General features: G+C 59.6%; 1 protein-coding gene across 1 annotated transcript in view; it reads right to left on the reverse strand.

Moving 5' to 3' along the window:
- Positions 1 to 16,376, reverse strand: part of DSCAM (Down syndrome cell adhesion molecule) — a 299,116-nt gene that overhangs the window by 10,187 nt on the left and 272,553 nt on the right. Inside the window, exons 26-29 of the mRNA XM_012730962.1 lie at positions 15,713 to 15,743; positions 10,605 to 10,720; positions 6,803 to 6,952; positions 1,472 to 1,669 (exon numbers count right to left, since the gene is read on the reverse strand). Of these exons, the coding sequence (XP_012586416.1) occupies positions 1,472 to 1,669; positions 6,803 to 6,952; positions 10,605 to 10,720; positions 15,713 to 15,743 (495 nt within the window). The remainder of the gene's footprint in view (positions 1 to 1,471; positions 1,670 to 6,802; positions 6,953 to 10,604; positions 10,721 to 15,712; positions 15,744 to 16,376) is intronic.

Consider the following 16,376-nt stretch of genomic DNA (forward strand, 5'->3'; position numbering starts at 1 on the left):
AGACCTGAACCCTGAGTCCTGAGACCTGAGCCCTGCACCCTGAGACCTGAGCCTTGAGCTCTGAGACTGAGACCTGAGCCCTGAGACCTGAGCCCTGAGCCCTGCACCCTGAGACCTGAGCCCTGCACCCTGAGACCTGAGCCCTGAGCCCTGAGCCCTGAGACCTGAGCCCTGAGCCCTGCACCCTGAGACCTGCGCTCTGAGACCTGAGCCCTGAGTCCTGAGCCCTGCACCCTGAGACCTGAGCCCTGCACCCTGAGTACTGAGCCCTGAGCCCTGAGCCCTGAGTCCTGAGACCTGGGACCACCTTCACTACGAGCCATGGGATGGCGGAGTCTGGGTGCTCGTTTGCTGATCATGGTCACATGCCCCACCCAGGGACGCGTCCAGGCCTTCCCCTTAAAGAGTTCTGCTCCGAGTTAAAACCAGGGACATGAATGAAGCAGCAACTTCCCCCCGCTGCTCTGACCGTAAACCGAGAGCTTCTGGCGCGGTGGCCGGGGCGCACGTCAGCTCCTGGTCTCAGGCACGTCAGGCGGCACGAAGCTGAGCTGAGCGGGGCACACTGGATCCCGCCCGGCCGCCTCCACTTGGGCGCTTCCTGCCCTTTATGAGGACTGGACCCACCCGAGCAAACAGAGAGCACTTGGTCAGAGGAATCGCTGCACTGCCAGCCCCCTAAAAAGTTTCAAGTCACCTCTATGACACCCCGAGACTCTTGGAAGTTTGTAGCAGCATAAAGTAAATGTGCACGGTGACACTCCGCCCTTGGAACACTATTTTTGAAGTGCATCATCCAGAACAAAAGAAAATTGAGTATTAAAATTTCCCGCAGCTATTAGGATCAGATATAATTTCTTTTCAGCAGTTAAGGGGGGCAATGGGCGCTATTCTTAGGCCCTGTCTTCACTCGGAAGCGAAGCCTTGGGTGGTGGCACAGCCCAGCTGCCTTGCCTCACTCCCACCCTGGGGGGCTGTCCGGGGGTTCAGCCTGCGCCCCACAGAGGGGCATGGCTGCGTCGGCAGCTCCAGGGGCGGCATCTGAACCTTGGGGGCGGCGGTGGGGCCAGGCCTCGGGGCTGCTTGGGCGTGTGCAGCCGTGTGGGTGCAGAATGTAGGGTGTCGCTGCCTCCCCAAACCCCTGGGACCAAAATTGAAGGGGGGGAACCAAGGGCGGAGCTGCGGCCCCGGAGAACCGGTGCCGAGCGTCCTGCGTGGTGGAATTCTCGGGGCCAAGGGCCAGCGCTGTATGGCCACACCTGAACCTTCCAGTTGGACGTGACCTTGTTTTTTTTTTTTTTTTTTAAAGACTTATTTACGTGTGCATACTGAACTGGGGTGCAGGGGGTGAGAGGACTCCCCAGAGACAGAGCGGGGCAGGACAGGCAGATGGACGAAGCGCACTGCTGAGGGGAGCAGCGGGCGCCCCGGGTCCCTCCCTGGCGGTGCTGGGCCTCAAGCGGTGTCCTACCGGTGTCCTGCGAGGGGCTGACGCTGTAGCTGTCGCTCTCCTTGTCCACGGAGCCGGCAGCCCTGGGCGTCGGCAGCCGCCAGTCTGTGGTGAGGGTGTGTGCTGAGATGGTGGGGTGGGGTCGGTTGAGGGTCCACTGGCTGGCGTACCGGCTCCTCGCGGTGGGCCCTGCCTTCGCGTTCCTCCGGGTGGTGGGATCTGCGGACAGCCAAGACAGGGTTTGTGTTTCCAGAGTCGCGCTCAGAGTCCCGGCTCGGCGGCCCACGCCTCCAGGAAGCCCGCCCCGACTGCGGCCTGAGCCTGGGACTCGCGACCGCCTCACCCCGCTGAACACCCGCGCGCACTTACACACTCACCAGCGCCCTGTGGGCGAGCACGGCCCGGACTTAGGGGTTTGCTCTTGGCCCTTTATGGTTCCGTGGCCCGAGGCGCGTCATCGCTGAGCACCCCGTCTTCTGGGAGGAGGGAGCTGGAGCCACGCCCCCCGATGGGCCTCCTACCACGAGCTGCTTGGGGTTGAATCAGGCTCCCCCTGAAGACAGGCCCACGACCTCACCCCCAGGGGCTCCCACACGATTCCACTCGGAGAGGTGGTCACCGCAGGCGTGCCGAAGCCCAGGGAGGCCATGCTGGGTGCGGGGCTGCTGTTCAGCGCACGCGGGCCTCAAGGCCCCGGCGAGGGAAGGGCCTGGCGGAGGGGCAGAGTCGGGGGCCTGCAGCCTCAGGCCCTGGACACGGGCCAGCACTGGCACCCACGGAGCCAGGGGCCAGGCGCCTACTCTCCTGTGCCAGAGGGAGCGCCAGGCTGCTGCCAGCGGAGCGCGGACTTCAGGCCTCCGGACCGCGAGAGCCAATTTCCTGCGCGGGGCACACTGCTGCCTCAGCTCGGGGCGGAGGGGCCTCCGGTCTCGCGCGGTCTGGTCTTGCTCGTGGCCCTGCCTGCCTGGGGCTATTTGACAAGTTCCAGAACAAATGGCGGTCCCTCTCGCTGGAACAGCACCCGAGCCGGCCGCTGAAGGCAGCAGCTTTCCAAGGGATCCTCTGGATTTAGACAGAGATCTGGACTCTTGGACGTGGACAGCCGGTGCTTAACAGGCGTCTACCATCTTCGTGAAGACACAGGCGGGCACCCTGGGTCGGGCCCCGCGGGGCCGTTTCGCCACGCCTGGAGCCCAGGCGGTGTGTGGCCGGCTCCGAGCTGGACTCTTGGCTGGCTGAGAAAAGCGTGTTCTAGCGGCACAGAGCCCGGCTGCACCACAGCATCGCCTTCCTGGAATTAGTGGCAAGGCGGGGGGGGCTTAGTTACCGGGGAGCTCCCCGGGGCTCCACCTACGCCAATGGAAGGTCTGAGATAGGCTTTGCTCCCCCAAATGCCCTGCTTCTCGGGGGGAGTTGCGCCCAGTTATTTCTCAAACTGGCACCAGCACCGCCAGCGACAGCGGCCTCGGGTCTCGCTCCACCCGACAGAGAGGGGCCAAACCGCGCAGGCCAGCTGGCCCTCTCGCTGCGGGGCCGTGCGCCTCGGTGTCCCCCGCGCCGGCGGGCAGCCCCTGCCGGACCCCGCCAAGCCAGCTAGAATCCCGGCGCCCCCACCTCCTCGACGCACACCTGAGGCCCAGAGGCACGCCGGGGACCGGACAGATGAGAGGCCGACTCCGCCTGTCCGCCCCGGAGTGCCCACCCCGGGCCTCACGCGCCTCCCCCACACAGCTGCTTCCGGCCACGGCCACGGCCACGGCCACGAGCCGCCCCCTCGCGCCTCCCCGGGGAGCGGCGCTGGAGAGTGATGGCGTGACTTTCTTTTACACGGAGGCTTTTCCCCTTTGCGAGTTTCTGGCCACTGGACTTGGAACCTGACCCGGAGGCTCGGTGCCGCAGACCCATCGATAGCTTCTAAGATTTCCTGGATCATCCCATGCAGCTACTCGGGGGCATTGATTTAAAAACGCATTTCGTCCTTGACTTGCAGGATTCCACAGAAGACTCTGTTGAACTATGTTTTGGCCTCGATCGGAATGCAAATGATATGCAGAGCCCACAATCTCTGGACAGCGAGGTGTGAATGGGGATTGTGTCTCTCCACTGCCTTGCCAGGAGAGAGGCCCTGAAGAGCTAGAAAAACATTCTCATGGGTAGGAGGCTAAGTGTCTTCCAGGCACTATTGACTTGATAAGTGGAGCTTAAATAAGTGGAGCTTGTTATTTAAATGCTAATGAATCTTTTCCAGAAAATTACCCAGTTCCTTACATAACTTTTGAGAGTTCTCATTTTTATTCTTGGTTAAGTTTCTTGCAACTACAGCTGTGATCCGGCTTGTTCCGGCAGGAACGCTTGTGTGTGGGGGCAGTTAGAGTCCCCTTCAAGGACACAGTTTTCTCAGCTCCCCATCCCGCTGTCCTCTGCGGTGTGTCCACCCGTGCTGGGCCAGCGAGGGCCTGGCCTCCAGAGCCTTCTCTGCGGTCAGTTCGGCCGGCAGGCTGCCCGGAGCCAGGGCTCGGAGGGGCTTCGCTCACCCACCCATCAGGACGGATGGTGCTGGCGACACAAGTCACGCGATTCCCTTCGGCTCCAAGTGAGCAGCCCGAGGGGAGACTGCCTCAGCAGGGGGCCAAGGCGCCCCTGGCACGCTTAGGTGGGCCGCGGGGCTTGGAGCTGTTCTGTGCCTGAACTGAGCTCTGCTCTGACGGCTCCCGAGAGCAGCAACCTCAGAACCACTCCTGGATTCCACAGGGAGACCCTGGCCCAGCTACCACCTCAGTGTGGGCCGCCTCCCCTCCTCCCGGGCGGTGAGTGGTGGGCACGGCACACGCTGGCCGAGCGGGCAGCGTGAGGGCTGACGGATGCGGGGACAGCTCTGGCCTTTCAAATCAGGGGTCTGACCTGGGTCGAGCTTCAGGTTTCTTTCTTCTTTAATCACCTGAATCAAAAATTTTTTTTTTCCCTGGATTTGGGGTAAGAGAGGATTTGTGGATAACAGCGTCATGAAACAGGCCACGTGCCACCCCGCTTCCAGGCCCTGCTTCTGGCTTTCACACCTTGTCGATGCGGTGAACCCCACTTCGTGTGACTTCCGTTGACTCGTAGGGAGGAGGAGACAGAAGGCCTGACGTTCCATCGCTTAAGGACGAAGAGTCCATCTGATGAGCGTCGCGAGCCCGGTGTGTGAACAGCGCAGTGGGCAGCTCTTGCCCGGTGAGGTGCAGAGGTGGGGTCGGGGCCCGACCCCCCTCCCCGGCCCAGGAGCCTCAGGCTCTGCCTGCTGCCTGCACCTGGCGGCGAGCTCCCGGGGGACTCAGCTCCTGCCCAGGGTCTCCTGGGAGGACCCCAAGGACTCCGAGCCAAGGGGAGCCCTGGCCCGGCTCCCCACGCTGCTGACCCGCCGCGGTATCCTCCTCTTCTGCGTATCCCTGGTACTTACTGACGGATGCTTGGGCTTCTTGCTGAACGTCAGGCCTCCCCCAGGGCACGCCCGAGGCACACGCGAGCCGGACCTTCCTGCGGGCTTCTCAGTCGCTGACAGCCCCTTCAGGCTCGCAGGCCACCCGGGGCGGCCCGGCCAGCCCGTGGGCTCCTGCCGGCCCTGAAGTGCCCCTGCTGTTGCTGAGGCTCAGGCCGCTCGATGCTCCGAGCGAGCCCCCACCGGCTTCCCGCCGTCCAGCTGACCCCCGCGGGAGGGCCCCCAAGCTGCATGCCACTGCCCCCCCCACCCTCGCCTGCCTGCGGTTCTCTGCTGGCTGAGCCTGGGTAGGAGGGGGTGAGAAGGGTGAGCTCCCCCCAGGCCCCCGGGTTCACACACCCAGGGGGGACAGGGCTTCCAGGGCTGCCAGAAGCCCCGGCAGCCCGCGCCAGCGTCACCGGGGCCAGCTGCAACGCAGCCTCCCGGGCCCTGCGCTAGACTCGCATTCAGAGTCGTGGGCTGAGGCTGGAAACACACACTTGGGCAGCCCGGGGCTGGGTCCTCACAGTTTCACCTGCCCGGGGTGCCCAGGGCGCCCGCCTGGCTCTCGCTGCCTCGTCCTCTCCTCCTGCTAATGTCTCCGTGATCTTCCACGCTGGCCGAGCCGGGAGGATGTTGATGCCAAGGCTGCCACGACCTAGTCTCTGGCGATCTGTGACCTCACCCGACGTACCAGCAGTTAGTGGCTCAGTGCTGCGGTGTCCTGAACAAGCCCAAGTGGCCCGGGAAGATCAGGTCACCACGAAAAAGCCAAGAGCCGGACAGGATGTCAAGAAACGCGGCGAAGTTCAAGAGCTGGCTCTCGGGGACCGGGCCCCTCTCAGTGCCAGTTCTCCCGGCGCCAAGTTTCGGGGGTCAGCACGTGCCGACGTCATCAAAGAAGGGCGCCGGGGAGGTCAGGCAGCAGGGAGGAAAAATGGGCGCAAGCTCCTGAACACAGCGTTGCACAAGATTTCAAAAGCTGTTTGGAGTCTCGCTGTGGGGCGCGAGGTTCTGCAGGAATCCACCCGCGCGTTCCGGAGCTCGGGGCGCTGCACGGGGCCTTCCGAGGCAGAGTCATGGCGAGTAGCTCCTAACAGTGTAATATTGATTCTTCTAATTACGACCCTCTGAGAATGTAAATTCTGGCAAGGAGAGCAATTAGAGACTTGAGACATCAAAGCTTCGCAAAAGATAATCATCAGGACGTCGATTTCTCAGTTTTTAAAGAGACTTAGGAACAATTTTAATTAGAAGAAACAAGAATATCTAATTAATAAGCTCTAGACATACAATGGGGGTTTCGCTTCATCACAGTCATTAATTTCCATGTATTATGGATGCTGATATTAATAACTAAACAAAACAGTTTTCACATCAGCCAGAAGCATAATTTTAGGAGCAAAGCCTGTCCCAGGAGCTCTGGGGACAGCAGACCTACAGCTGACCGGGTTCCACGGCCGTGACGGGCACCGCCAGCTGCTTCCCGCCCGTCTCTGCCCTGGGCTCTCTCATCTGAAAAGTGGGGCTACGGTATCCGCTCTCTAAGTAGGTTCCTTAAAAAAGTTGTTGCAGAGATAAAGTATGGCAGATTTTTCTGTCCCACTCCAGGCCCCAGACATACAAACCACGTCATCTTCCATTTTCCTGTGTTGTCTTCATAAAAAATGAACAATTACCTTGACCGAAATTTCTAGCATCTTTGTGCTACCCAGTTACTCGCTTCAAATGACACAATTTTAATAACAGCTAAGATTAAGCAATAAAAACTCAGGATCCCAATAAAAGATGCTGTGATACCTAACTGTTCAGGCCGGGGTGCCGGGGCAGTGGGTGAATGAGTTCCCCACAGTGCAAACACGCACCCCCTAGCTTACATGCTACGGGCCACTCACTTGTTCCTGGCCGGGCGTCCGAAACATCCACCAGGGGCCCCGTGGCCTGCGACACCGACTGGTAGTGGACCGTGTGGGTCACCGTCAGAGACTTCTGCTTGGCTGCCTCTCCAAAGTCGGCGTCTGTCAACAGGACGGTGGAGCGGTCGTCTGTGGGTGGCGAGAAACAGGGCTCAGACAGGATGACCCACTTGGTGACCCCTCCCCGCTTCTTTCCTTAGGTGCTTGCAATGTTCTTTATAGCAACAATAATCTCATTGAAGGGAACAAAAACAACTAAGAGCTCAAGCACTTCACTGGAATGACTCTAGAACGCTAAAATAGAAGCATGTTCAGAGGATGGCCTTCGGAGCACCAGCCTAAGGGACTGTCGCGTGGGGTCTCTGCTCCCTTGGGGCTGGATCTCTTCTCAGGGAGCCAACACTGATGGTGGGGGGATCGGGGTGGCAGCTAACCCCTCACAAGCGCTTGCACTGAGGTCTATAAAAAGCTTGCTTAAGGCCTTTGCGGTGAGGTCAGCGGACCCTGGCGATGAGGCTGCCATTTAAAATGAGCTCTGTTGGCACCACTAGCGACCCGGGCAGGCTCCCTGCTGGACTGGCAGAAGAGGGGGAGGGGGAGGAAAAGGGAGGCCAGGCCAGTTTTCAGAGCTTATTGATTCCTCTGTTTTAAAGGTTTGAGGTATGTTCCTTGGCTTCCACCTCCTCGGAGCTCGAATTACTCTAGCGCATCCTTTAGTAGACTTCTCAGAACGGCTCACTGTCAGAGTTCCAGCACCCGCTGCTGTGGGTACTTGAAGTTAGGGAAGCAGGAGCCGGATTCAGATTTGTTCTTTGCCATGGTCTTTTGTTGTTTTTATTTCATTGCTTGATTAAAGGGACCTTGTAATATTCTATCTGTTACAGGTACCCATTGTGGAGAACCAACATGCACATCTATAGCTAGGTCACTGGAAGACTCCAGTTCTGTCCTTCGCCACACCACACCACTGTCCCCCCTTTGTCCAGATTTAGCCACCCCTTTCCCCCATCTCACCTGGTCACCACTAACTGGTCTTACAGCCCCAAAGCTTGTTTTTGTTTTATTCGGTTCATCTGTTTTTCAATTTCCTATGAAATTAAAATTGTGAAATTGTATGGTGTCTGTCTTTGTCTCCCTGACGTAATCCACTGAGCATCAGCCCCCTCGCCCATCCATGTTGCTGCAAAGAGCCGGGCTTCATCTTTTTCCGGTTGGTAATCGAGTAGTGTTTGGCTGTGTATACAGGACCCGGTTCCATCCACATCTGCCTCTGGCCCTGGGTTGTTTCCTGCTCCTGGTTCTGCAGTAACCATGGGGTGGGGGTGGGGTACATGTGTCTTTTTCAGATTAGTGTTATTTTGTGGGTAAATACCTGGAGTGGGATGACTGGATCGTGTTTTGAAGGAGCTGTGTGCTGTTATGTAGTTGTCTCAAGATTTTCATCATTTTGTGATACTTCCCACACTGTCTTGAGAGCGTGTTGACTCCAACGGATGCTCTGGGAAGGTTATAGGAATTTTTCATGACAACATGAAGCCCTCGGCCGGCTGGTGTCCTGTGAGTCTGCCCATCCGCTGGGGCCTCGCCCTACGTGCCCGGCTGCGGGAGGGTGGTGTGAAGGGCACCAAAACACAGCACGACTTTGTGCCCAAAAAAGGCTCTTAACAGCACGGACCTTATAAAAGCAATTATTCAGGCTCTGGCAGAAGGGAAGCCTCTCGAAGTTAGAATAAAATTCCTTGGCAGAGAAGTGGAGGACAGATGCCAGGTGTCTGCTTGCAGCACGGCGGGCAGCCGGTGCAGGCTGCGCATGGCAGAAGCCGGGCTCGGCTGGGCTCTGGCCCTGGACCTCCCCGACCCTCGAGGAGGCCATTGTTCTCGGTTGGATAAGCTGGACCTGGCTCAGGGCCTGGCCCGAGGTCTGTCTTCCTTTACTAGTATCGATGCATTTTGGTTTCCTGCAGGCAGCCTGGTGAGCAGCACACACATTTTCTGCGGGGCTCCGTGATCGGCTTTCAACGGAATTTCAGGTGCCTGTCCATTTTGAGGGGAGCCACGTGCTCTGGCTGGAAACCAGTGGCTCACCCAGTGGCGTCTGGCAGCCGGAGCCCAGAGCATTTTAAAGCATCACATTTCTACTTCCCCGGTAATGGGGACAGTCTGGCATCCCCAGTGGTCAGCAATGCCAGGTGATGGATGATCTGGCCAGGAGGTGCCACGGCTCTGGTAAAGGGCTGTCACCAGGTGCGGAGTGGACGGCGGCCCTGCTCTGGGGCGGCCCTAGCTTGGAGGGCGAGGCTCCGCTCCAGGACCCCCGAGAGAAGAGAGGAGGGCGGCCCTGGGCAGAGCACGCCGGTAGCAACACTTGGCCAGTGCTCCGGCCACAGCATGAGCTCCAAGGTGCGCTGTGGAATTTGAACTGATGAGTCACAGGACATTTTAGTTTTAATGCCCAAGCAACCCAGCTGAATAGGAGGAACTCTAGAAAGAAAAGGAAACCTAAAGCAGACCCTGGAGCTGTGCCTGCGGAGCAGGCTGACCAAATCTTAGGGGTCCAGGGTGAGCAGCGCCCCCATCCATACAGTGGTGCTGTGCTGCAGGCGACTGGCTGAGGTCAGCCGTTCTCTCCAGCGCTGCTGCCCTGTCTAGCCAGAGTGCCCATTCCACGGTGCAAGGCCAGGCCTCACAGTTTCTGAGCTGCCAGGTCATGGCTGCCATTGCATTTCTAGCAGAACAGAATAAGGTGTGGTGGGGCAGGGGATGAGGGGATTGTCCTGCCAGCCTGGCCCTGACCGCCGTCTGCCCTCTGGCACTTTTGGGGGACGTGCCAGGAGTTGGGTGTCATAGCCAGCTTCCAGGAAGGGGTTCCTCTGGGGCCCGGTGCCAGCAGCACCTTCCAGAACAAACTCAGAGTGTAGGCTGAGAGAGGCAGCCTCAGCCACCTGCCTCGGCCAGAGTCCAGGGCACTGGGGCCCAGCATACTTCCCGGTGAATGGCTCTGGACGACGCCTGCTGATGCCGACGTGGGTACAGGTCAGGGGTGAAGCGGGGTCTGGGTCTGCTCCCCCACACCCCCGGATGTCCTGTGAGCTCTGGCACCTACGGTGTCTTGGTCGCAAAATTCAGCCTTTTCCAGTGTCGCTGGGAGGGTTAAATGAACCAAGCGCGTGAAGTGACACATGCAGAGCCTCCAGTCGGGTGCAGGGGCACAGGAAGCTTGCTTCCGAGTGAACGGGCCCTGGGCAGCCGTGTGGGACCAAGGACTTCAGAGAGGGCGGAGGGAGTTAGGCAGGCTGGCTGGGGCAAGGAGCTGCAGAAGCCTGCCCAGGAGGCTGTTGCCATCTCGGGACAGGGAGCTGGCGCTTGCTGGGCGCTGAGAAGGGTGCTGGGGGTGCTGGGTGAGGACAGACACCGCGCAGACGTTTGCTAAGTGTCACGTGGAGCTCAAACATATTCTGGAATGGAGACCTTGCTGGGGTCGAGGGAGAGTGCGCAGGCTGGGTTTCCAAGCCAGACCTTGGGGAGCAGCCACTTGGTTGGGTCTGATCTAGGCTCTTGCTCTTTGGAGCACTGGAGAGCTCCAGGTGCCTCTGTCTAAGCTCATTTCCCTCCACAGTGGCTGCTACTCCACGGAACAACAATTCTCTGCTTTCTGACTCCTTGGCTAGTGTCGCTACAGTGTAGATGTTCCTCTAGCTAGTGTTCCCCATGGCGGGGCTTGGGGTGAGAGGGCAAGGCTGTGGCAGCCGTGTTGTGTCAGGAGGCAGAGGCGCAACCTTACCGATGGTCTCCATCGTGTCTCTCTCTTCAATCAACAGCTGAGCCCTGGGTATGTCGATGTGCATCCTCAAGGTCTGCTGCTGCTTGCTCAGGGTGTCTGAGGTCCGGGTATTCTTACTGGGGACAAAACAGGGAGGCTGAGTTACTGACAGAGCTCAGCCCTGCACGAGGCCACGCGCGCTGCTGCTGTCACTTGACTCGCTGCTCACAGCCATGCGAACGCCTTGCAGGGAGGGCCGCGAGACACGCAGGACCCACCCTTTCCCTTGTTCAAATGCTCTTTGCGAAGGTTAAACAGGGGCCGCCGGCGATCGGGTATGAAAAATCATGCCGCCAATGGAAGTCGGCTCTATAGCGATCACTAGCTGACTTGGGACTTCCCATCTCCTCTTTGGAAACTACACGAAGCCACAAAAAGTGACTTTTGAAGCAACAGTGTATGTTCGTCAGCTACGAGATGCGGGCAGAGGCCGGGGAACCTGCTTTCACCACGGGGCTCTGACCAGAGGATGCGCACTTTCGTCTGCTGTGGTTTTATTTTGTTCTGGTAACTAAGAGAGAGGAAAGTAATTACTATGTGAATTTTGTCTCCAAATTTCTATTCCGGAACATGACCTCCACAGAGGCGTGCCTGCTAAGTGTGATGAAATTGGGGGCGACACTGCCTTGGTCTCAGCAAATCCAGTTACGGTCCACTGTGAAAAAAAAAAAATCTGCCACACAAAGGCACGGAGAGCCCTGCAGAACATAACGCCCTGGGGCACTCCCGCGGGCTGCGGGAGCCGCCGTCTGCACCGAACAGCCGCGCTTGCGAGACCTTAAAGTGTCCCTGGCGTCAGTCAGATGACCCACCACCGGGAGGCCCCAGCCGCAGGCAGCCCCTCAGCCGCCAGTGCGTGCTTTGAGGTGGGTGTGCAGCCCACACAGAGTGGCATCCTCTGTGCCGGTCAGAGTGGGGCGAGTGAGGGCGGGTGTCCGACTGCAGCAGCCAGCGGGCGCTTCTCACCGATGACAACGCTCACGCTCGAGCCCTTGGGTGAACAACCTGGAGGTCAAGTTCACTCGACCTTGAACTGCTGCAGGCTGGTCTGTGCCGGCTCCCTGGATGCCGGCTAACATCCCTTCCTTCATTTGTGAGTCAGCGAAGAGGCCCACGAATGTGGCCACAGCAGTGTCGGGCAGCTCAGCGCTCAGGACTGACACAGAATCACAGTTCTCGCTTCGCGGGTGAGAAGCCAGGTCACGGGGCCAGACCACGCGGACGCCACGGAGCCCAAGTTCAAACCTTTGCCCTGAATTTGTCCCGGGGCCTTTATGTTCCTGCTTTTCCCTTCACGTGTGTCTCAAACAGCAACAGCAGCACGAACCAGAGGCGCAGACACTCGCCTGACATGAGGCGCATTTTGCTTTGGGGGCGTTATGCTCAGACAAGCGCCCTTTCCACGGAAACACAGGGGGGAACCCCCTCAGCAGAGTGGAGGGTTATGTTTAGTCTCCACCGGGGACCCAGAAATAGAACCGTGAGCGGGCTCCCCGCTGCCGACCACGCACAGCTGCTCCGCCAAATACCCGGGGACCGGCTACCGCAGAGGGGCCCGCGGCCAGGAAGCCAGTGAACAGCCGATCTGCTCCGCTGCCCCTGGCCGGAAGACTCCGACGATGACCACACTAAGAGCAAGGACGCTCAGCCCGGTGGGACGCGTGTTGCCAGGCCCGAGCAGGAAGGCCAGGGAGCGGCCGACAGCGCTCGACACGGGGGCTGTTTGTGCCCACGCACTTTGACCTGTGGCTCCCAGCACCCCTCCCCCCTCCCCCCGGCTAGCTGATGCCTGGACACCCCTGCAGCTGGCCTGCCCCCTCCAGGGGCTCAGCAAGGTGCGACCTTTTCCCAGGAGGCCCGCGGCCGGCCACGGCCACAGGTGTCGGGCTCCCTCCCCCTTGCTGTGTCCGAGCCCGCCTGAACCCACAGCGTTACCGACGTATCATCCGTCTCTCCTACTGGGAAGTAAACTCGGTTCCCCACATGGCACTGGGACTAGCCCAGAATGTGCCCCGGCAGGTGCCCGCTTGGGGACAGCGGCGGGCCCAGCGCCAGCCGTTTTCTTCCTGTTCTAAAAGGGCTATGGGGCCCAGCCAAATCGATTCTTTCCATTAATCTTGGCGCCATCTCTCATAAGCTATTGTTACGTGAGGGCCAGTTCTCAAAAAGGATAGCCAGCGTTCATCAGAACGACAGCCAACCTCCAGAAAAAGTTATTTGAAGAAATGTCCTTTGTAACCTGGAAAAGCTGCTGCATGTTGGCAGCGGGGCGCAAAATTGCGTCTCTGTGGTTAGGGATCACGTGAGAGAGACTGGTTAGTCACTACTGAAATATAATTCTCCACCACCCATTTGCCATCTGGTTGTCTGACGAGAATGACAGAGAGCTGCGGCTGGTTCACAGTGAATATTTTCTGGATATTTCTGAATTTTTCTGAATGTTTTTTGCGTGTGTCTGGGCTCAGCAAGTGCATTCCTTGCACTTGATACAACTCCTTATAGCTGTCATGTTCTCTTAGGATTGTGGAAAAGCTACCAAAGGCATCCGGCCACTGGCCCACCTCTCTAACACGGCGTGACGGAGCTTCCGGAGTGGACACAGCTGCCGTCCACCGGACCAGCTCTCCACACGGCGAGTGGCGGGGCTTCTTTCTCTGTGTAGACAGAAAGCCAGAGCCAATCCAACTCCCAGTGTGCATGGCTGTCTTCCACGATCTGGTGAGTGCTTGCCCTGGACTCTAACATGTGTGCAAGGTCAGAGACTTAGGCCAGGCCAGGGAAACCTCTTAGAAGACTGGGGGCTCTTTGAAGAATCCCCCTTGCCTGTTGTACAGAAGGACAGGGCAGGCGGGCCAGGCGGCTCTCTGTTCTCTGGGGTGGCTCACTTCACCCAAATGTCCACACGCCCTAAGCAAGCTCGACTGCCTGACTTCGGGATGGCACATTCTGCTAAGATACTCAGAATTTCTAGCAGAACAGGGTCAGAAAACATGCTCTGTTCTCCTCGGTCACAAAATGACAACACCAGAAGAATAACAGCGCGCTCCCACATGCGGCAAATGGAACAGAGGGGGGCGACGACTGTCCCCCGTGGCAGAGCAGCTCATCCACAGCACCTATTCCAGAACACAGGCTGGGGCCTCTCACCCCACCAGCCTGCTGAGACCTCGACTCCCTAAGAAAGTGGCAGCAAAGGCCAGGGGCAGCGCTCCAGTGGCCTCTCGCCCAGACTTCTGGGCACCCTGAAAACATGGTCGACCAGGGCAGTGACACGGCCTTGGCCAAACTCAGATTCAGCTCACGTTTCGTGACTAAAAGCATCGCTCTGCCTTCTAAGTGAATCCCACGAAAACAGCTACCGGAGCAGCTCGGGGACCCCCTCCCTTTCCAGTCACCTCCCCTACGGGACAAGCCCCGAGCCTCCCTCCAGTGGGAGTAACCGCTGGGCTTAACGTTCCCGCTATCTCGCTGGCAACCGCCGCCTGCCGGCGCCCCGATCCGTTCCGCTTGCCCGGGGCTCGCACCACTGGCGGGCCTGCCCGATGGCCAAGGGGACGCAGGGGATGCTGAGTGGGGTTCGGCGGGGGCGAGTGAGCAGGGTGGGGTGCATCCTGGGGACCGCAGATACTGACTGGGACCAGTTCATCCTACCGAGCAAACGTGGAGCCCGGCAGCGCCATGCGCCCAGCGTCACATCACAGCAAGGGCTTCAGCACAGGGATGTCTATGACGGGGTGGCCAGAGTGGCAGCAGGAGCCAGACTGGGGGCCCTTGGGGCTGCGGCGTGGGGTGAGGGCGAGCTCGGTAAAGAGGCCCCTGCCGTACCCCAGGCAGACGCCCCCCAGGCCCACAGGCATCCAGAACGCTCAGGACGCGGGTGAACTCGCCAGGCTCAAGTGCGTCTCGGTTTACACGCGCACCGTTGTGGGTGCTAGATGAACCCGAACCCAAGGCCCCGGGCTGGCCGCGCGGCTTCCAGCTGACCTGGTGGAGGCAGTCGCCACGCCGCTGTCCTTGCGACCACCAAGCTGGGGAGCTTCCGCCCGGCCTGGCTCGCGGGGCTCCCGGTGGGTTCTCAGAGCACTGCCTGCAAGTCTGACTCCGCACGGCGAGCCACGGGGAAGCGGGTGCGGGCCAAGCCCTCACAGCTCCCCGCCGCCCCGGCGCCCCAGACGCCTGCACCAGCCATCGACTTGACACCTTCCGGATGTTGAAAAATCACCCCAAACTCAGCAAGACCCGAGCAGGTCTTTGCAGGCCCTCACAGCCTCCCAACTCGCGTCAGGACAAAGGCCCATCACCTCGGCAAACGGCGCCGGGTCCCGTGGAGCCGCTCACGGGCGCAGTTCCAGTGATCCGCGATTCCGCCATGTCCCAGGCCTAGAGCTCATGCTGTTCGCAGCCCCCCGGGGCCACCAGAGGCCCGCGGGAGGTGGCCCTGGGCCAGCGGCCGCGGCTCTGCCTGTGTCTTCAGCAGGCTGTGCGAGTCACACAGTGTGCACTTCCACGCAAAGACGGGGAGGGAGAGAACGGCAGCTGCGCGGGCTGGGGGACCCCGCGCCCCCTCCTCCCTCCCCCCTCTGCTCTGCGGCAACAGCAAGTCCCCACCGCGGCCCTGCCGTTCCCCTCACCCGGTTCTTAGCCGACGGCCCCCTTCACCTTTGGGTTAGTGTCAGCACATGGGCAGCTGAATGGAGTTCCGGGGCGCCCTGTGTGGCGGGGCGAGCATGCTCCTCACCTCCCAGCCTGCGTAGCGAGAGAGGCACAGACACAGACCCCTGCAGAGCTGGGCGCTGTGACCGGACCGGCAAAGGCCGGTGCACTGTGCCGAGCTGACAGGCCCCAGAGCGTCTGGACACAGCACACGGCCGCTCCGTAATTCCACTGCGCTGACTGCTCGCCGGTCGGGAGGGGCCGCCCCAGCGGCCGGCCAAAGCGGCCGTCCTGCCCTTTCTGGTGCCCGCCGCCCGTCAGTCACGCGCCACCAGCCTCAGAGCGTCATTACCAAACCCTGACGCAAACTGGGGTTCTTTTAAATATGGCATCTGGGTGCTGGCTGTCGTTCTTACCTCATCAGCATTTCAGCGAGGCTCTTCGCATCTGGGGAAAGAAAATGAAGATCAGTACATGATAAATAATTCATTAATGCGCACTGAGGCATTTGTGACAGGTATTCTAAAAAATCAGATGCCAACAGCCACTTTTAAATGTCATTGTGTATATCTAAATCATCACTGATAACCGAGAGTTCTGGAAAGTCCTCGTTTCTTCCCCATGGGGAGACGGGGTATCGTGTGTAACTTCTGAAGGCCGCGTTCAGCCTGTTTGGCAATTTTCAGAAACCCAGCTTCACTTCACTGGCTGTGTAATTAACATTTTGAAAGTGATTAATGAAGAGTACAAATGCCACTCCTTTTAAAAAACGATTTATTTATTTTATGCACACAAGAGCTGGGGCACAGGCCAGAGGTGTGGGGGTGAGAGGACTCCCCGGAGACAGCGTGGGGAGCAGAACAGGCGGATCAACTGAAGTACACTGCTGAGGGGAGCAGCGGGGGGCAGGGGGGTGTGCTGCGCCCTGGGGGTCACTCCCTGGCTGGGGATCGAACTCATGCTGAAACGCTGAAGCGGTAGTGGCCAGCCTCGCAGAGCTGCGCTTCAACCCACTGTGCCACCGGGGAGGGCCCAATGCCAACATGGAAAAGCCCTGGCTCCTGTGCAGAGTCCTGTGAC

This window comes from Condylura cristata, unplaced genomic scaffold, assembly GCF_000260355.1.
Source record: "Condylura cristata isolate star-nosed mole 26May11 unplaced genomic scaffold, ConCri1.0 scaffold00003, whole genome shotgun sequence".
Lineage (NCBI taxonomy): Eukaryota > Metazoa > Chordata > Mammalia > Eulipotyphla > Talpidae > Condylura > Condylura cristata.